At 45.4% G+C, this 20,870-nt stretch overlaps 1 protein-coding gene across 5 annotated transcripts; it reads right to left on the bottom strand.

Annotated features, from left to right (window-relative positions):
• Positions 1-18: 18 nt before the first annotated feature.
• On the bottom strand, positions 19-20,496 carry LOC110539071 (medium-chain acyl-CoA ligase ACSF2, mitochondrial). Of its 5 annotated transcripts, XR_016486119.1 has the most exons (18): positions 18,895-19,070; positions 17,933-18,086; positions 13,593-13,788; positions 11,435-11,563; positions 11,284-11,337; positions 11,027-11,145; positions 9,675-9,837; positions 8,711-8,806; positions 8,454-8,602; positions 8,187-8,278; positions 4,670-4,746; positions 4,470-4,577; positions 4,138-4,289; positions 3,863-4,004; positions 3,301-3,411; positions 3,112-3,180; positions 1,946-2,964; positions 19-1,772 (listed from the first exon to the last, which is right to left on the bottom strand). XR_016486119.1 is itself a non-coding variant. In XM_090197620.1 (17 exons), exons 2-17 carry the CDS (start codon positions 18,070-18,072, stop codon positions 2,914-2,916), a joined length of 1,848 nt encoding a protein of 615 aa, XP_090053746.1. In that variant the 5' UTR covers positions 18,073-18,086; positions 18,820-19,004; the 3' UTR covers positions 19-2,913. The 5 variants fall into 5 exon arrangements, 3 of the variants coding, with proteins under 3 accessions (XP_090053746.1, XP_090053748.1, XP_090053747.1); XM_090197620.1 differs by having other exon boundaries at positions 19-2,964; positions 18,820-19,004; XM_090197622.1 differs by lacking the exons at positions 19-1,772; positions 18,895-19,070 and adding an exon at positions 20,076-20,496 and having other exon boundaries at positions 2,060-2,964.
• Positions 20,497-20,870: the final 374 nt, after the last annotated feature.

Genomic DNA, 20,870 nt, shown 5'->3' with positions numbered 1-20,870 from the left:
CAACAACTCTTTCAGTACTTATTTTTCAATATCTTTATTTCAGTTTATCCAACAGACTGGACAACTAATTGTACATCATGATATGTGATCTTGGACGGATGTACAATAGTAAAACTCAGGTTCTTCATTTTAAACATGCCATAAAGACATCTGAAATAAATAGAACTGTAATAATGCCAGACGTTGGTATGTACAAAGGTGTTGTTAGGCAGAGTTACAATGCTTAGTTCCAAACCTGTATATATGGGGACAGAGCAACAGGCTGACATGGTAGAGGTGGGTGACATCATAGACCATGGGAGTCAGCAAGCACTCCAAATGATAGTTCTAGAATAGGTGGGAACAGGTGGGTGACATGTGACGACCCTCCCACTCTTGTTTGCCGTATTCTCTCTCTCTGCTCTCGTTTTCCTTATTAGGATGCCGGTGGGCGGAGCCGTCAGCGACATGGGGCACACCTGGGCGTGTCCCAAGATCATGTTAAAGGAATTTAATTCCTATACGTTTATTTAACCAATTCAATTAAACACTCTGCCCATTCCTAAGATACTTATTTACATAAAATGGACAGAGGCCAGTCTCAAAATCAATCAATAGCGTTTATTCTCGAGAGTACTGATCATGGTACAGTTTACAACAGGTTATAAACTAAAAATGACATCATAGGTTTTAAACTGTCCCTCCTCCACTCTGATACCATGGCAGTATAGTTCACAAGCCTTCCTACCCTCCTCCACTCTGATACAATGGCAGTATAGTTCACAAGCCTTCCTACCCTCCTCCACTCTGATACCATGGCAGTATAGTTCACAAGCCTTCCTACCCTCCTCCACTCTGATACCATGGCAGTATAGTTCACAAGCCTTCCTACCCTCCTCCACTCTGATACCATGGCAGTATAGTTCACAAGCCTTCCTACCCTCCTCCACTCTGATACAATGGCAGTATAGTTCACAAGCCTTCCTACCCTCCTCCACTCTGATACCATGGCAGTATAGTTCACAAGCCTTCCTACCCTCCTCCACTCTGATACAATGGCAGTATAGTTCACAAGCCTTCCTACCCTCCTCCCCTCTGATACCATGGCTGTATAGTTCACAAGCCTTCCTACCCTCCTCCCCTCTGATACCATGGCTGTATAGTTCACAAGCCTTCCTACCCTCCTCCCCTCTGATACCATGGCAGTATAGTTCACAAGCCTTCCCACATCATCCACCACCAGTTTAGATAATTTACTACCAGCCCAAGGTCTCCCTGTGTAGATAAGCATTCCAGCCAGTCTGACGACAAGTTCATTAGTTTCTACCAAGGAACAGACAGTCATTGTTCTAATTCTTGATTATATTTACACACGTTATATTCAGTACTATGATTATGAGATTCATACATCCATACAGTAACATAATAGTATTCTGTTTAGTCAGTCCTGATTGAAATGTATACATCATTTCCCCATTCATGGAGGAGACTCCATGCAGACACCTTTATAGATTTTGTTGTTTGCTTTGGCACCTTTCAACACCCAGCATTATCACATGTATGCATGCAAAACACTCAGCATTATCACATGTATGCATGCAAAACACCCACACTACTGATGACACACACCATTGTTAATTGTATTCAGTTGTCTATATTTTGTCATTCCTTGTCTCCCTTTTGTTAGGAACTTCGAGCCGGTTCGTGACATCATAGACCATGTGATAAAGCAAGCACTCCAAATGATAGTTCTAGAGTTCTGGAAGAGGTGGAACAGTTTTAAGGCCAGTTTCCTGGACACAGATTAAGCCTAGGTCAAGCGGTGAATGTCAGGATAGCGTGGCTTTCTCCGGCAGAAGAACGTTACAGGCGGTGTTTTATCCATGTGTGAGATCAAAACGGAACGTTGAAAAACGCAGGCAGTTTTTAAGATCCCGGCCGCCTCTTTAACCTGATTCAGCTAAACATGGCTGAGACTGAAAAGTATAGGCATCTATTGTTTATGTTGAATCGTGTGTTGGTGAAGGACTACAAGCAATGAACAGAAAACATTAGTGGTTCTAAAGAAGACACACAGTCGGCCATTTTACATAGATTATATTAACTCAACCCTTAAAGCAGACACATAGTCCTTAATGAAAACAGATTATATTAACTCAAATCATAATTGGCTTGATTTAGTTACCAATGTTAGATGTGGACAGTTCAAGGATATTGTATGTTCCCCTTTTGATTATAAAGGCAAGTTAATGGATGGATTACTCATTAATAGATTACATTAATGGATGGATTACTCATTAATGGATTATATTAATTGATGGATTACTCATTAATGGATTATATTAATGGATGGATTACTCATTAATGGATGGATTACTCATTAATGGATGGATTACTCATTAATGGATGGATTACTCATTAATGGATGGATTACTCATTAATGGATTATATTAATGGATGGATTACTCATTAATGGATGGATTACTCATTAATGGATGGATTACTCATTAATGGATGGATTACTCATTAATGGATGGATTACTCATTAATGGATTACATACATTGGAAATACAAGTAAGTACACCAACATGACCTTTCCATTCATAACATGTGGAGGGTCAATTGCCACAGTAGATTCTCTGTGGTAAACAAGGAAATGCCTCATTTCATTTGAACAAAATGATTGTCAAATAGTTAAGTGATTCATCTGCTGAAATAGCAGTTTAATATAAAGATATTACCCACCAGAGGACAAAATAGTAAAAACTGAAAATGGTGGCAGCAGCCACAACTAAATGTCAGTGGTTGTAATTCAGATTCACTGTGTGGATGATCTTTGTGCGTATTGATGGTTGAAACAAGAGATCACCTCGGGTGTAACCGGTGCTCAATGTGGGTTGCTATTAGCCCAGTCTGTCTAGGTCCCTCTGTCCATCACAGACCCAGCTTCTTCTCCATCTCCTCCCTCAGTTTATTCTTCTGGATCTAGGAAAGGACAAACACAGAGGTGATCACCACAGTCGTCTGTTCTGGTATAATTACTCTGATTATGAATTTCATGATACAGAACATTGGTTCCGCTGCTGATCTGAATGAAGACAGAGAAAATACGCTGTCATGAAGCCATCCTACCTTTCCAGAGGCAGTCAGTGGATAGCTGTCCACAAACACCACATAGTGGGGGATCTTGAAGTGAGAAATCTAGAACAGTAGAAGCAGATGCCTGTAGCTATAAACACACTATAACATAGTATATAACAGAAGTTCTAAACCTGACAATGATCGAATCACAGGTCATGTCACTTCCTGTCTCTGTGTCACCTGTCCCTTGCAGAAGTCTCTGATCTCCTCTCTGCTACAGTCCAGTCCCTCCTTCAGTCTGATACAGGCACACACCTGTTCCCCCAACCTCTCATCTCTCACGCCAATCACCTGGGGAGAAAGAGAGGTGGACAGGACAGGGAGAGAAAATAAACACCTGGGCCTCCTGTACGTTGGGATGGTTCTCACCTGGGGAGAAAGAGAGGTGGACAGGACAGGGAGAGAATATAATCACCTGGGGAGAAAGAGAGGTGGACAGGACAGGGAGAGAATTTAATCACCTGGATACACTGGAATCAGAAAACTGATCCAACCATACCTACTGTTGACATCTGTGTATGGATATCATATGGTGATATGAGTATTGAGAAATGAAGACAGGAAATGAAAGGTTCTGGTACTAACATTTCCTGGATAGATTTGTGTAACTTGGTTGTATGGTGTTACTGTGGTGCTGTTCTATTCTCGGATGCCCTCTAGTGGTGCTGAGTCCTGGGCCTGCTGTACGTTGGGATGGTTCTCACCTGGGCCTCCTGTACGTTGGGATGGGTGTGGTTCTCACCTGGGCCTCCTGTACATTGGGATGGGTGTGAAGGAACTTCTCTATCTCAGCAGGGTAGATGTTCTCTCCTCCACGTATAATCATGTCCTTTATACGTCCCACTATACGGCAGTACCCAAACCTGTCCAGACTGGCTATGTCACTGTGGAGACATTCACAGTTGATGCTCGCGCTCACTTTTCATCTGTTGCTGTCTGGGTCTCTGTTTGTTTCTCTGTGTGTCTTTATCTCTCGCTCGCTCCCTCCATCTCTTTTCTCTCCATCTCATTTCTTACCCGGTTCTGTACCAGCGGTCTTTGGCGATAGCCTCACTGGTCTTCTCTGGGTCGTCCCAGTACTCCAGCATAACAGAGTAAGCTCTGATCAGCAGCTCTCCTGGATCCCCCAGAGGAACCACCTCTCCAGAGGACACATCCACCACCTTCGCCTGGCCAGGAGAACACAGGTAGGATTTCATGTGTTTTAAAGAAGGAGGAATATAAACGTTAACCATACTGAATGTAGATGAATTAGGACCCTGACATTAGACACATGACTATCGCTTCTCTGTCTCTCTCTCCTCTCACACACACACACACACACACACACACACACACAGGTTTGATACCTCAGTGTGGTTCAGGATACATCCCACCGTCTCGTTCTTCAGTTCCTCGTTGTCTCGCAGGAAACCAAGGAATGTTACAGGGCTGTTCTCTGTGGTCCCATAGCCTATCTGATGTTACCAAGGGAGCGTTGTGTTACCCCATACAGATTATAAAGTATATTATACACACACAGACAGAGAAAAAGATGGGAAGGACTTACTATCATATCCTTGACATTCATATCAGTTCTGAGTTTCCTCATGACTTCAGGAGGACAAAGAGACCCACTCATAAACCCTGGAACACAACAGAAATCAGAACCACCATCCTACCGGGGCACAAATACTATACTACTGCTTTATACAGCATATTAATCAACCACCACCCTTCACAAATACTATATAACTGTATTACCAATACACTTTATTACTATTAAAAGGGGCAATCTGCAGTTGAAAAATAAAACAAAATTGACACCCCGCCACTGTTTTGGTAAAAATCTGAGGGATGGGGCAGAGACATGTAACCACTCTCACATTCATAGAGCTATGGATGAAAGGACCGACAATCCATAATATACAAATGATTGTTTTAGGAGGGCACCAGACAGAGACCATTTAGTTGCAGTTTGCGACCCTTTGACTTGGCTGTGGATGGAGAAAAACTGCTGGTCACCTCACTCAAAACTTCTTATTGTTTTGGATAAAATCATGATTTGGTCAAGCAGTACGCCTAAAGTAAAGTGAATTGAGTCCTGCCATGGAAGTGTCCATTTCACCGGGGCCAGCTGCTGTGATGAGCCAGCCACGCCCTCTCCTTCCAAATATCTATTTAGTGGAACAGAAAAATCCTTTCTTTCAAAATGCAGTTGTGGTTTTGAAAACATGTTGATGTTAGTTGAAGAGGGGAAGGGTCTCAGCTTTCTAGGGGTATGATCACTATTTCTCAACTCTCAATATTGAGCGACAGGCACTGTTTTAAAAAACGACATTTCTGTTCTGTCTTTGAGAAGCAGAGAGCGTGAGATACACGTTGGTGCTGAGTCCTAGTAGACTATCACTGGATTGTTTTTAGGGCATTCAATTTACTGCAATTAATCAATTACACAGCTAACCATCAGCAATATTCAGTTAGCGATCTAGCTAATGTGTTTTGAGTTAGTGCACACAAACATGATCTCTATTGAGCAAAACAAATCTGACATTTCCATTTCCAAATTATTATATATTTTTTTGACCTCTTTTTCTCCCCAATTCCGTGGTCTCCAATTGGTAGTTAGTCTTTATTTTATTATTTATTTCACCTTTATTTAACCAGGTAGGCTAGTTGAGAACAAGTTCTCATTTGCAACTGCGACCTGGCCAAGATAAAGCATAGCAGTGTGAGCAGACAACACAGAGTTACACATGGAGTAAACAATTAACAAGTCAATAACACAGTAGAAAACAAAGTCTATATACATTGTGTGCAAAAGGCATGAGGAGGTAGGCGAATAATTATAAATTTTGCAGATTAACACTGGAGTGATAAATGATCAGATGGTCATGTGCAGGTAGAGATATTGGTGTGCAAAAGAGCAGAAAAGTAAATAAATAAAAACAGTATGGGGATGAGGTAGGTAAAATTGGGTGGGCTATTTACCGATAGACTATGTACAGCTGCAGCGATCGGTTAGCTGCTCAGATAGCAGATGTTTGAAGTTGGTGAGGGAGAAAAAAAGTCTCCAACTTCAGCGATTTTTGCAATTCGTTCCAGTCACAGGCAGCAGAGAACTGGAACGAAAGGCGGCCAAATGAGGTGTTGGCTTTAGGGATGTTCAGTAAGATACACCTGTGGGTGTTGCCATCGTGACCAGTGAACTGAGATAAGGCGGAGCTTTACCTAGCATGGACTTGTAGATGACCTGGAGCCAGTGGGTCTGGCGACGAATATGTAGCGAGAGCCAGCCGACTAGAGCATACAGGTCACAGTGGTGGGTGGTATAAGGTGCTTTAGTGACAAAATGGATGGCACTGTGATAAACTGCATCCAGTTTGCTGAGTAGAGTGTTGGAAGCTATTTTGTAGATGACATCGCCGAAGTCGAGGATCGGTAGGATAGTCAGTTTTACTAGGGTAAGTTTGGCGGCGTGAGTGAAGGAGGCTTTGTTGCGGAATAGAAAGCCGACTCTAGATTTGATTTTCGATTGGAGATGTTTGATATGAGTCTGGAAGGAGAGTTTACAGTCTAGCCAGACACCTAGGTACTTATAGATGTCCACATATTCAAGGTCGGAACCATCCAGGGTGGTGATGCTAGTCGGGCGTGCGGGTGCAGGCAGCGAACGGTTGAAAAGCATGCATTTGGTTTTACTAGCGTTTAAGAGCAGTTGGAGGCCACGGAAGGAGTGTTGTATGGCATTGAAGCTCGTTTGGAGGTTAGATAGCACAGTGTCCAAGGACGGGCCGGAAGTATACAGAATGGTGTCGTCTGCGTAGAGGTGGATCAGGGAATCGCCCGCAGCAAGAGCAACATCATTGATATATACAGAGAAAAGAGTCGGCCCAAGAATTGAACCCTGTGGCACCCCCATAGAGACTGCCAGAGGACCGGACAGCATGCCCTCCAATTTGACACACTGAACTCTGTCTGCAAAGTAGTTGGTGAACCAGGCAAGGCAGTCATCAGAAAAACTGAGGCTACTGAGTCTGCCGATAAGAATATGGTGATTGACAGAGTCGAAAGCCTTGGCAAGGTCGATGAAGACGGCTGCACAGTACTGCCTTTTATCGATGGCGGTTATGATATCGTTTAGTACCTTGAGCGTGGCTGAGGTGCACACGTGACCGGCTCAGAAACCAGATTGCACAGCGGAGAAGGTACGGTGGGATTCGAGATGGTCAGTGACCTGTTTGTTGACTTGGCTTTCGAAGACCTTAGATAGGCAGGGCAGGATGGATATAGGTCTGTAACAGTTTGGGTCCAGGGTGTCTCCCCCTTTGAAGAGGGGGATGACTGCGGCATAATTGTGTATTATTTTGAAACCATTGTCAGAGGATTTTGCTATTGGTTGAATTGGGAATTGGGCTTCTCTGGAAAATGTTGTCTGAGGTTGCAACAGTACTTAGCGAATAGTTAAAGTTGTAGATGAAAATGACCTGATCCATGCATTACTGCTTGGACATGTTTGATTGAAAAATGTATTTATTTAATCATACCATCTCTGTAAACCACAGTGAATGACTTTATAACAAGATTATAAAATGTTTCTATTGAGGGACAAGATATTGGTGCAACCAAATCATGAACTGGTGCCACCAATTGAAAACCGTAGCGGCGCCAGAGACCCCGACTGAAAACCGTAGCGGAGCCAGAGACCCAGACTGAAAACCATAGCGGCACCAGAGACCGACTGAAAACCGTAGCGGAGCCAGAGACCCCGACTGAAAGTGTTAGTCAAGAGCCTCAAAAGAGGTTAAAACAGGGCTCCAGACTAACGTTTACAATGTTTACAAACATTGGAGTAAAACAGGCTCATATTTTGGTGCGACAGCTGAAGTTAAGCTCAAGAGGTATTTGTATGTTATAATCTTCAAGAATCAATGGGTACATTAATTTAATATATAAATCCCAAAAATTGATGTAGCAACTGCAAATGACCCCTTTCAGTTTAAACTTTACCACAGTAATCCAGTTTATTTTCATGTATTTCCAGCCATCAAACAACAGTCTACACAAGCAAATCACAAATCTCTCACCAGATTCAACTGATGACAGGTCATAGCTGTGTAGGTCAGGCTGTCCAAGCATGTCAATGTACATGGTAGGAGTTCCATAGAGGAAATTACACCTGAAACAGAGAACATATAGAGAGGTATTTAGTGTATTATAGAGGTTCATTCTCAATGTGCTCAGTGGCAGCTATTTATATTATTCTTATTACAACACACTGACATGAAATATCTCTATTGTAAGTCTCCAAGATGTGTAAGTCACTTAAGGAAGAGGTTCCTAAACTTTACTACCTTTCATTCTGAATGGCCTCCAGGTTGGCACGGCTGTCGTACCCAGCAGAGGGGAAGACCAGGGTGATGCCATGCAGTGCCAAACACATCGCTCCTAACACTGAGCCCATGCAGTGGTACAGGGGAACAGGAACACACGCTCTTATAGGCTGAGGGGGAAGCAACAAGAGTAGAGGTTACATGAGAAAAGTAGAGAGAGAGAGAAACACAGAGACAGAGAGACAGAGAGATGATAATAGTCTCATGTCTCCACTGACCTTCCAGTTGAATCCCAGACGAACACCCACAAAATAAGCGTTGTTGACGATGTTGTGGTGGGAGAGGGTGGCACCTTTAGGATTTCCTGTTGTTCCCTAGAGAACAGTAGACATCAGACAGACTAATACTGTTGGGGGGGATTCCGTTAGCGGACCGTGTGTCCTAGACAGGGTAATCTGTGTCCTAGACGGGGTAATCTGTGTCCTAGACGGGGTAATCTGTGTCCTAGACGGGGTAATCTGTGTCCTAGACGGGGTAATCTGTGTCCTAGACGGGGTAATCTGTGTCCTAGACGGGGTAATCTGTGTCCTAGACAGGGTAATCTGTGTCCTAGACAGGGTAATCTGTGTCCTAGACAGGGTAATCTGTGTCCTAGACGGGGTAATCTGTGTCCTAGACGGGGTAATCTGTGTCCTAGACGGGGTAATCTGTGTCCTAGACGGGGTAATCTGTGTCCTAGACGGGGTAATCTGTGTCCTAGACAGGGTAATCTGTGTCCTAGACAGGGTAATCTGTGTCCTAGACAGGGTAATCTGTGTCCTAGACAGGGTAATCTGTGTCCTAGACAGGGTAATCTGTGTCCTAGACAGGGTAATCTGTGTCCTAGACGGGGTAATCTGTGTCCTAGACGGGGTAATCTGTGTCCTAGACGGGGTAATCTGTGTCCTAGACGGGGTAATCTGTGTCCTAGACGGGGTAATCTGTGTCCTAGACAGGGTAATCTGTGTCCTAGACAGGGTAATCTGTGTCCTAGACAGGGTAATCTGTGTCCTAGACAGGGTAATCTGTGTCCTAGACAGGGTAATCTGTGTCCTAGACAGGGTAATCTGTGTCCTAGACAGGGTAATCTGTGTCCTAGACAGGGTAATCTGTGTCCTAGACAGGGTAATCTGTGTCCTAGACAGGGTAATCTGTGTTCAGGAAATCAGCCGTAAAGTATTCTTCTTTCAACAGGAGACCTACGGATGTGAACTGTATGTTGATGGGGTCGTCAAAGGACAGTTTGGTCTGCAGGTCCTGCAGCTCCTGGTGGTGCTGTCTGCTTCCAGCCTGCATCACATCCTCTACATGTACAGTCCCTGTCTGTCTGCTGTCTGTCACAATCACCATACGCAGGTCAGGTAGTCTGGCAGGAGGAACACAGTAGGTTAACATTACAGTAACACAATGACCTTTACATTACAGTAACATTACAGTAACACAATGACCATTACATTACAGTAACACAATGACCATTACATTACAGTAACATTACAGTAACACAATGACAGTTACATTACAGTAACATTACAGTAACACAATGTCCGTTACATTACAGTAACATTACAGTAACACAATGACCGTTACATTACAGTAACATTACAGTAACACAATGACCGTTACATTACAGTTACATTACAGTAACACAATGACAGTTACATTACAGTAACACAATGACAGTTACATTACAGTAACACAATGACCGCTACATTACAGTAGCACAATGACAGTTACATTACAGTAACACAATGACAGTTACATTACAGTAACACAATGACAGTTACATTACAGTAACACAATGAGCTTTACATTACAGTAACACAATGACCATTACATTACAGTAACACAATAACCGCTACATTACAGTAACATTACAGTAACACAATGACCACTACATTGCAGTAACATTACAGCAACACAATGATAGTAACATTACAGTAACAGCCTTCATTAGGTCCTCTACTGTCCCTGTCTGTCACCATCACCATACACAGATACTGAGGTTCCATTTACAGGTAAATAGACATCCACTGGTGGTAATATTTCTTATTCAGAGTCGATCCAGCAGAGTTCCTGTGTTCCCTTCTACTGTGTTTCACATTAGCCAATAAATCTAATACATCATTTCTGATATACAGTATCACATGCCTTACTTTTATGCTCCTGCATCAGTAAAAGCAGGAAGTGCATCACCTATGTCTCTACTTCCTTTCCTTTCAATTAGGCTGGTTTGGATTTGTCCCTGACCAAAATGGCTGCCATTATCATACCATTCAGGAACTTTGAGGGTTTATGACATAGCCCTTCTAGTAATTTAATGGGATCTCTACTATGGCTATAAATATGTTAGCCACCCTGTTCAGGGTTCTATATCTATGTTAGCTATCCTGCTAGGTACTTGTTTACTTCATGGTGCAGTAGTACAATATTAACACACCTGTCTGTTGACTCAGTCATGATGCAGTAGTACAATATGTCTGTTAACTCAGTCATGATGCAGTAATACAATATGTCTGTTAACTCAGTCATGATGCAGTAGTACAATATTAACATACCTGGAGCTCCTAAAGACCCCTGACTCTGCTGTGTCCATCTCTGGGCAGATCTGTCTCAGCGTGTCACAGAACCTCTGGGTCTTAAACTGGGTGGGACACACCACAGCTTTACACTGCACCTACAGAGACAGAGATAACAGAACCTCTGGGTCTTAAACTGGGAAGGACACAGACAGCACCAGGGTCAGGATCAGTTCAGCTATTCATTCAGTCAATCCAGGAAGTGTAAAACAACGCGGTTCTGGATAAGAACAAACCTTCCCCAGGGTGAACTCCAGCTCCTTCAGCTGATAGGCTGGGTTTATCGACACCTGTAGAGATTAGAACAATACTTTAATATTAGGACCAATAGATCCTAACAGATAATACATGTTCATTTTAGAATCTAATATAATAGCTCATCTTCACCAGTATGATGCCAGCCTTGGCTGTGGCGAACTGAAACAGGATCCAGTGGTATGTGTTGGGCCCCCAGACTCCTAGTCTGTCCCCTCTTTTCAGACCCAGGGCCAGGAGACCTGCAGCGGCCTGGTCAACCTGGGGAGGAGGGAGACCATGACCCAGGAAGTAATATACAGGATGATATCCCGATATGTAAAGGCATTCTGCAGTTTGTGTTTATGAGTATGTGTATAAATGTAATGGAATATATTATTACAAAGCTGTTTATATGCCTCTGTTGTTTCACCATGGATGTCCTAGTTAGCAGGCCTCAGGGTGTTACACCATGGATGTCCTAGTTAGCAGGCCTCAGGGTGTTTCACCATGGAAGTCCTAGTTAGCAGGCCTCAGGGTGTTACACCATGGATGTCCTAGTTAGCAGGCCTCAGGGTGTTACACCATGGATGTCCTAGTTAGCAGGCCTCAGGGTGTTTCACCATGGAAGTCCTAGTTAGCAGGCCTCAGGGTGTTACACCATGGATGTCCTAGTTAGCAGGCCTCACGGTGTTACACCATGGATGTCCTAGTTAGCAGGCCTCAGGGTGTTACACCATGGATGTCCTAGTTAGCAGGCCTCAGGGTGTTACACCATGGATGTCCTAGTTAGCAGGCCTCAGGGTGTTACACCATGGATGTCCTAGTTAGCAGGCCTCACGGTGTTACACCATGGATGTCCTAGTTAGCAGGCCTCAGGGTGTTACACCATGGATGTCCTAGTTAGCAGGCCTCAGGGTGTTTCACCATGGATGTCCTAGTTAGCAGGCCTCAGGGTGTTACACCATGGATGTCCTAGTTAGCAGGCCTCAGGGTGTTACACCATGGATGTCCTAGTTAGCAGGCCTCAGGGTGTTTCACCACGGATGTCCTAGTTAGCAGGCCTCACGGTGTTACACCATGGATGTCCTAGTTAGCAGGCCTCACGGTGTTACACCATGGATGTCCTAGTTAGCAGGCCTCAGGGTGTTACACCATGGATGTCCTAGTTAGCAGGCCTCAGGGTGTTACACCATGGATGTCCTAGTTAGCAGGCCTCAGGGTGTTACACCATGGATGTCCTAGTTAGCAGGCCTCAGCGTGTTACACCATGGATGTCCTAGTTAGCAGGCCTCAGGGTGTTTCACCATGGATGTCCTAGTTAGCAGGCCTCAGGGTGTTACACCATGGATGTCCTAGTTAGCAGGCCTCAGGGTGTTACACCATGGATGTCCTAGTTAGCAGGCCTCAGGGTGTTACACCATGGATGTCCTAGTTAGCAGGCCTCGGGGTGTTACACCATGGATGTCCTAGTTAGCAGGCCTCAGGGTGTTACACCATGGATGTCCTAGTTAGCAGGCCTCGGGGTGTTACACCATGGATGTCCTAGTTAGCAGGCCTCAGGGTGTTTCACCATGGATGTCCTAGTTAGCAGGCCTCAGGGTGTTACACCATGGATGTCCTAGTTAGCAGGCCTCAGGGTGTTACACCATGGATGTCCTAGTTAGCAGGCCTCAGGGTGTTTCACCATGGATGTCCTAGTTAGCAGGCTTCAGGGTGTTACACCATGGATGTCCTAGTTAGCAGGCCTCAGGGTGTTACACCATGGATGTCCTAGTTAGCAGGCCTCAGGGTGTTACACCATGGATGCCGTAGTTAGCAGGCCTCAGGGTGTTACACCATGGATGTTCTAGTTAGCAGGCCTCAGGGTGTTACACCATGGATGTCCTAGTTAGCAGGCCTCACGGTGTTACACCATGGATGTTCTAGTTAGCAGGCCTCAGGGTGTTACACCATGGATGTCCTAGTTAGCAGGCCTCAGGGTGTTTCACCATGGATGTCCTAGTTAGCAGGCCTCAGGGTGTTACACCATGGATGTCCTAGTTAGCAGGCCTCAGGGTGTTACACCACGGATGTCCTAGTTAGCAGGCCTCACGGTGTTACACCATGGATGTCCTAGTTAGCAGGCCTCAGGGTGTTTCACCATGGATACTGACACAATAGTTATGTTACTATTTGGTAAACCACCAATCAGATGCACTGACAGATAGTCCTGCTGAATGTGCTTTGAGTGGGTACAAAGGTAACGGCCTAACAATGATCTCTAGATATGATGAAATATATTAGAAGAGAGGGTGGATGAAAGACCTACGTCCTCCTGAAACTGGGAGAAGGTCTTACGGACTCCATCCTGCAGGAACACCAGGGCCTCTCTGTGGGGCCAGCGGTCAGCTGCCGCCTGCAAACTCTGACCCACTGTCTGGCCCAGCAGGGACACTGAGGAGGCCCCATGGACGTAGCTGAAGCTCTGCCCTGGGACCAGGGGGGGACTGTCCACATGGAGGGATCTGTTGAGGGACAGACATGAACAGTAGACAGAGTAGACCTGGGTCACATACATGAGGGAAATACTTGGAAGCTGTTTTTAGGTGTACTTGATAACACTTTGGAGTTTGGACATAGAGGACTATTTAATTGGTTCCATTGTACCAGGCAAACTACAGTAAACACAACCAAGTATTTGACATATGTACTGTAGTTGACCAAAGTCTGATACAGAGAGAGACAAAGAGGGAATAAACACAGAGAGACATGGGTTGGAACAGAGAGACATGGGTTGGAACAGAGAGACACAGGGTTGGAACAGAGAGACACAGGGTTGGAACAGAGAGACACAGGGTTGGAACAGAGAGACACAGGGTTGGAACAGAGAGACACAGGGTTGGAACAGAGAGACACGGGGTTGGAACAGAGAGACACGGGGTTGGAACAGAGAGACACGGGGTTGGAACAGAGAGACACGGGGTTGGAACAGAGAGACACGGGGTTGGAACAGAGAGACACGGGGTTGGAACAGAGAGACACGGGGTTGGAACAGAGAGACACGGGTTGGAACAGAGAGACACGGGTTGGAACAGAGAGACACGGGTTGGAACAGAGAGACACGGGTTGGAACAGAGAGACACGGGTTGGAACAGAGAGACACGGGGTTGGAACAGAGAGACACGGGGTTGGAACAGAGAGACACGGGGTTGGAACAGAGAGACACGGGGTTGGAACAGAGAGACACGGGGTTGGAACAGAGAGACATGGGTTGGAACAGAGAGAGAAGGGTTGGAACAGAGAGAGAAGGGTTGGAACAGAGAGAGAAGGGTTGGAACAGAGAGAGAAGGGTTGGAACAGAGAGAGAAGGGTTGGAACAGAGAGAGGGAGTAGATATTTACATTATAGTCATTTAGCAGACACTCTTATCCAGAGAGGCCCACAGGAACAATTAGGGCTAAATGCCTTGCTCAGGAGCACATGGATAGATGTATCACCTAGTCGGCTCTGGGATTCAAACCAGAGACCTTTTGCTTACTGGCCCATTGCTCTTAACCACTAGACTACCTGCCGCCCAGACACAGAGGGATGGGTTGGTACACAGAGAGGGAGAAGAAACAAAGGGATCGGTTTGGTTTACAGACTGTAGAGTTGACTGTGAGGGTGTTTAGCCATGACAGTAATCTCTTTTGAAACAGAAGAAGGTTCTGGATGGAATCCCCCTTCATCTCAGACCCAACCTCCTGTTGTGTTCCCTGACTGTGGTTTCATAGTGGACCCCTCTCCACTGTTCTCTCCCCTCTCCACTGTTCTCTTAGGAGCCGTTGGGGAAACAGCACAGATACGGCCCAACTCACTCACTATTCTCCCATCAGGTCACAGGACACGTGAAGTCTTTCAGAGGGGAAACCAGAGATAACGGATACGTGACAAACATGTTCAGTGCCAAGACAACCACGCTGAACCTTGTTCCTTACAGCCAAGACAACCACGCTGAGCCCCGTTCCTTACAGCCAAGATAACCACGCTGAACCCCGTTCCTTACAGCCAAGACAACCACGCTGAACCCCGTTCCTTACAGCCAAGACAACCACGCTGAGCCCCGTTCCTTACAGCCAAGACAACCACGCTGAACCTTGTTCCTTACAGCCAAGACAACCACGCTGAGCCCCGTTCCTTACAGCCAAGACAACCACGCTGAGCCAAGACAACCACGCCGAGCCCCGTTCCTTACAGCCAAGACAACCACGCTGAACCCCGTTCCTTACAGCCAAGACAACCACGCTGAGCCCTGTTCCTTACAGCCAAGACAACCACGCTGAACCCCGTTCCTTACAGCCAAGACAACCACGCTGAGCCCTGTTCCTTACAGCCAAGACAACCACGCTGAACCCCGTTCCTTACAGCCAAGACAACCACGCTGAGCCCCGTTCCTTACGGCCAAGACAACCACGCTGAGCCCCGTTCCTTACAGCCAAGACAACCACGCTGAACCCCGTTCCTTACTGCCAAGACAACCACGCTGAGCCCTGTTCCTTACAGCCAAGACAACCACGCTGAACCCCGTTCCTTACAGCCAAGACAACCACGCTGAACCTTGTTCCTTACGGCCAAGACAACCACGCTGAGCCCCGTTCCTTACAGCCAAGACAACCACGCTGAGCCCCGTTCCTTACAGCCAAGACAACCACGCTGAACCCCGTTCCTTACAGCCAAGACAACCACGCTGAGCCCCGTTCCTTACAGCCAAGACAACCACGCTGAACCTTGTTCCTTACAGCCAAGACAACCACGCTGAGCCAAGACAACCACGCTGAACCCCGTTCCTTACAGCCAAGACAACCACGCTGAACCTTGTTCCTTACAGCCAAGACAACCACGCTGAACCCCGGTCCTTACAGCCAAGACAACCACGCTGAGCCCCGTTCCTTACAGCCAAGACAACCACGCTGAACCTTGTTCCTTACAGCCAAGACAACCACGCTGAGCCAAGACAACCACGCTGAACCCCGTTCCTTACAGCCAAGACAACCACGCTGAGCCCCGTTCCTTACAGCCAAGACAACCACGCTGAACCTTGTTCCTTACAGCCAAGACAACCACGCTGAGCCCCGTTCCTTACAGACAAGACAACCACGCTGAACCTCGTTCCTTACAGCCAAGACAACCACGCTGAACCTTGTTCCTTACAGCCAAGACAACCACGCTGAGCCCCGTTCCTTACAGCCAAGACAACCACGCTGAACCTTGTTCCTTACAGCCAAGACAACCACGCTGAACCTTGTTCCTTACAGCCAAGACAACCACGCTGAGCCCCGTTCCTTACAGCCAAGACAACCACGCTGAACCCCGTTCCTTACAGCCAAGACAACCACGCTGAGCCCCGTTCCTTACAGCCAAGACAACCACGCTGAACCCCGTTCCTTACAGCCAAGACAACCACGCTGAGCCCCGTTCCTTACAGCCAAGACAACCACGCTGAACCCCGTTCCTTACAGCCAGGACAACCACGCTGAGCCCCGTTCCTTACAGCCAAGACAACCACGCTGAACCCCGTTCCTTACAGCCAAGACAACCACGCTGAACCCCGTTCCTTACAGCCAAGACAACCACGCTGAACCTTGTTCCTTACGGCCAAGACAACCACGCTGAACCTTGTTCCTTACAGCTAAGACAACCACGCTGAACCTTGTTCCTTACAGCCAAGACAACCACGCTGAACCTTGTTCCTTACAGCCAAGACAACCACGCTGAACCCCGTTCCTTACAGCCAAGACAACCACGCTGAACCCCGTTCCTTACAGCCAAGACAACCACGCTGAGCCCCGTTCCTTACAGCCAAGACAACCACGCTGAGCCCCGTTCCTTACAGCCAAGACAACCACGCTGAACCCTGTTCCTTACAGCCAAGACAACCACGCTGAACCTTGTTCCTTACAGCCAAGACAACCACGCTGAACCCTGTTCCTTACAGCCAAGACAACCACGCTGAACCTTGTTCCTTACAGCCAAGACAACCACACTGAACCTTGTTCCTTACAGCCAAGACAACCACGCTGAACCTTGTTCCTTACAGCCAAGACAACCACGCTGAACCCCGTTCCTTACAGCCAAGACAACCACGCTGAGCCAAGACAACCACGCTGAACCCTGTTCCTTACAGCCAAGACAACCACGCTGAGTCCCGTTCCTCACAGCCAAGACAACCACGCTGAACCCTGTTCCTTACAGCCAAGACAACCATGCTGAACCCCGTTCCTTACAGTCAAGACAAAGCAGAAACTGGGCTGGACAATCCAAGTAAAAACATATTTTAAAAACCTGTTTCTGAAAAGGATTGTTTCTATAGTGACAGTGACCTGAGCTTGGCTCAGCAGGCATTGAAATACATTACCCTCAGTCTGAATACTAGTCAAGACACATACAGGCCATCAGGTCCACACTCTACAGTTGACGGATCATAGCGATCACTGCAACTGTAATTGACTACATTGAAATGGGATTGACCCCAACTAGTGGTGTGCTCTATAGGTCTGAATGACAAAATGTCATCTACAATCTATGTCAAAGGTCAGAGGTGGGCTTTAGAAAGGAAACACAACTTGCAAAATGACAGAAATAATCCAGCCAGTCTGTTTATGTCTGACAATGTCAAGAGAGCTGACCTACCTACAGCACCAGGTTGGGTTCCCAGGTGTCCGTGTCTTCTGTACAGGTTGTAACACAGCCCTTCTAGAGAACACACTGAGCTGTCTGAGGTGAGTTGCCCTGGACCTCAGTAGCGAGGAGCTGATCCACACCGCTGACATGGCCTCAGTCAGCTCTGAAAATAACACCCGATTTATTATGTTCTGAACCCATTTAGACCCTTGTTAAAAATGTTGGCTGTAAATCTTCCTAGAAGTCAGAAAAACATGAGAAGGGACATGTACAAATGCAGATTTTGGGCATTTTAGAAAGTCTTGATTCATATTATAAAAGTAATTTATTTAATTTTTCCATGTGGTTTCTATTAAGAGAGGCACTTATTAATGTAACAGGTTTTTGAAATTCAATATTGGTGCACAATTCCTATGTAAAATATCAAAGGAAAGCAAAAGGCACTCTATTCGTGGAATGACCCATCTAGAATCTAGAAAGTCGATGACCATTGAAATGCATTGGGTTTTAAGCTAATATTGGTTGCAGTACAACAAGTATGAATAGTATCAAACAGGAACCTGCACATTCTAAAGTTGGATAACTTTTGATAACTTATGTGCTTTCAGCATGCACATGACAAATACGTGTCAGATTTCCCGCAAGCACATTAATTAGAAGTATGTCGAATTTCTAAAGCAGTTATTTCTTTCAACAAGCGCATCTATCTAAAAATCATTTCGCGGCTGTATAGCATACTCAATGCAACACATTTACTGTGAACATTTACTTCTGAATAACACGTCAATACAAAATAGATTACTCGCACTTTTTCTTATTTTGCCTTGGTAATGGGTAGACTATCGCTAGGTCGTTACACATAACTTCCATGCTGCTTTGAGAACTCATATCCTTACAGTAAATGACAAAATGTGCTCTAACTTCAGAAAAATGTTCTCCGATCTTTTCAAGTATAACATAAGTTTCCCTACCAGAAAACACGCGATACCGTAAAGTGTTGTGTATTCGCGCACAGAAATTCAGGAGGAAACTGAAGAACGGATGGCTGAACAATGTTTAGGCTTGACCGCGTTTTGGAAGTGTCCGCTCACTTGCCTGCAGTGACTTTCCTGGTACAACCTGTTACGAAACATGACGTGCGGAATCTGCTTGCGCATATCCTGATTGCGCACATCCTGATTGCGCACATCCAACATAAATACCAAGCTGTCAAGGCGGGTAAATTAAAATGTCTTTATTTTCTGGCTAGGTAGCAAGCTATTTTCTTCTTTGGAATACGTTTTTAGAAGCTATTGTCCAAATCACTGTTATTAAGAGTTTTCTACAACTCTAACTTTGTAGTCTGATGTTATTTACAGAAATCGATTACGCTCAAATCAAATGTATTTATAAAGCCCTTCTTACATCAGCTGATACCTCAAAGTGCTATACAGAAACCCAGCCTAAAACCCCAAACAGCAAGCAATGCAGGTGTAGAAGCACCTAAGGTAAGTTGTTTTGCAAGCTATTTGTAAAGTTAGCTCGATTCTTCTGTATAGAGACATAGCTAGCTGGCATAATCATTAGACACGGAATCCTTCACCTGCTAAGACCTAGCAACTGACATAAGTCCCATGATTTATTGATCACCAAGTTATATCTGTAGTTTTTGTAGAAGCACGACTGAAGTAGAACATCATGTGTTTAGCTTTGAATCTGTACTGTACTTTGATTAAAGTAAAGCCCCGTCTAAAACCATTTACAATTGTCTGTCCCCACCCCCAGTTAGACGGGGTACCTACGAGCGTCATTCTCCTTCACAATGTCCTGGGGTACGTAAAGTAGTGATTTTACGTCACGCTGTAACACATACATACACTCAACGTTGTTTGCCACTTTTGTATGAATTGTTTTTAATAAAATATATTTGTATTTCATGGTCATGTATTCATTATCTTTAACTGGTTAAATGTTTGTAGTTTGCATGTTTCAGCAGGGTTAAAAAGTCGTAAATCCCTGCTTGATTTTGCTTTCGGTTTATTTGCCATTGTTATCCATTCTATGTTTCCACGGAAGAAAGCAATAATTAACACAACTACCATAAAGAAATGGACACGACCTGTTATTCAATGGAAAGTGCTCTCCGTGAATATAAATGCTGAGAAGTGCTCACCTGAATCTATTCGGCTATGGGTTTCAGATCCCCACCATACCAATACAAGTCAGACCAACCTTTAGAGGTTTTATTTACAACCTCTGGTGTATAACATGTTGGGAATAGTGGTATAGGAGAGGCTGCCATGAAATATAACCTCTAACCCCTAACTTGAGTGGAGTCTTCACCAATGCCAAGAGAGGCCTATCTTCGTGCCTGCCTCCACTGAGTGAGAACGGCTGCAAACTGCACCACGAGGCTCCCTGCACCACGAGGCTCCCTGCACCACGAGGCTCCCTGCACCACGAGGCTCCCTGCACCACGAGGCTCCCTGCACCACGAGGCTCCCTGCACCACGAGGCTCCCTGCACCACGAGGCTCCCTGCACCACGAGGCTCCCTGCACCACGTCCTTCCCCAATACAGTCGTGGTCGGCAGTGAGGTGCACAGCTGCAGCTTTCTGTCCTTCATTACTGGGAAACGCCTAGATTCTACATCCATCTCATTCGATCAGAATGAAAAATAAATAAAAAAGATATAGCTGTTTTGCTGCATACCACACATTCCTTTTCTTCCCATAGGATGTGGATCATTATCAGGTTCATTGATTTATAAGCTTCTGTAAAACATTAAAAAAAATAACACCATGGTTGCAATAACACTTTAAACAAGTAGTTTGTAAATGTGTTTGTTTTAGGGTCAACACTGGTAAGTTAACCAACCTTATGTAAATTAGACTGAGTCCCTGAGGAGGTTGTTCTGAATAACTGGTCGGGTCATAGCATTTTCCAATCAGCTTCAGGCAACTTTGAC

This window comes from Oncorhynchus mykiss, chromosome 13 (genome assembly GCF_057628025.1).
Source record: "Oncorhynchus mykiss isolate SJ-2025 chromosome 13, ASM5762802v1, whole genome shotgun sequence".
NCBI lineage: Eukaryota > Metazoa > Chordata > Actinopteri > Salmoniformes > Salmonidae > Oncorhynchus > Oncorhynchus mykiss.
The sequence above is the reverse complement of the archived record's forward strand: the minus strand, read 5'-3'. Positions and strand labels throughout refer to the sequence as shown.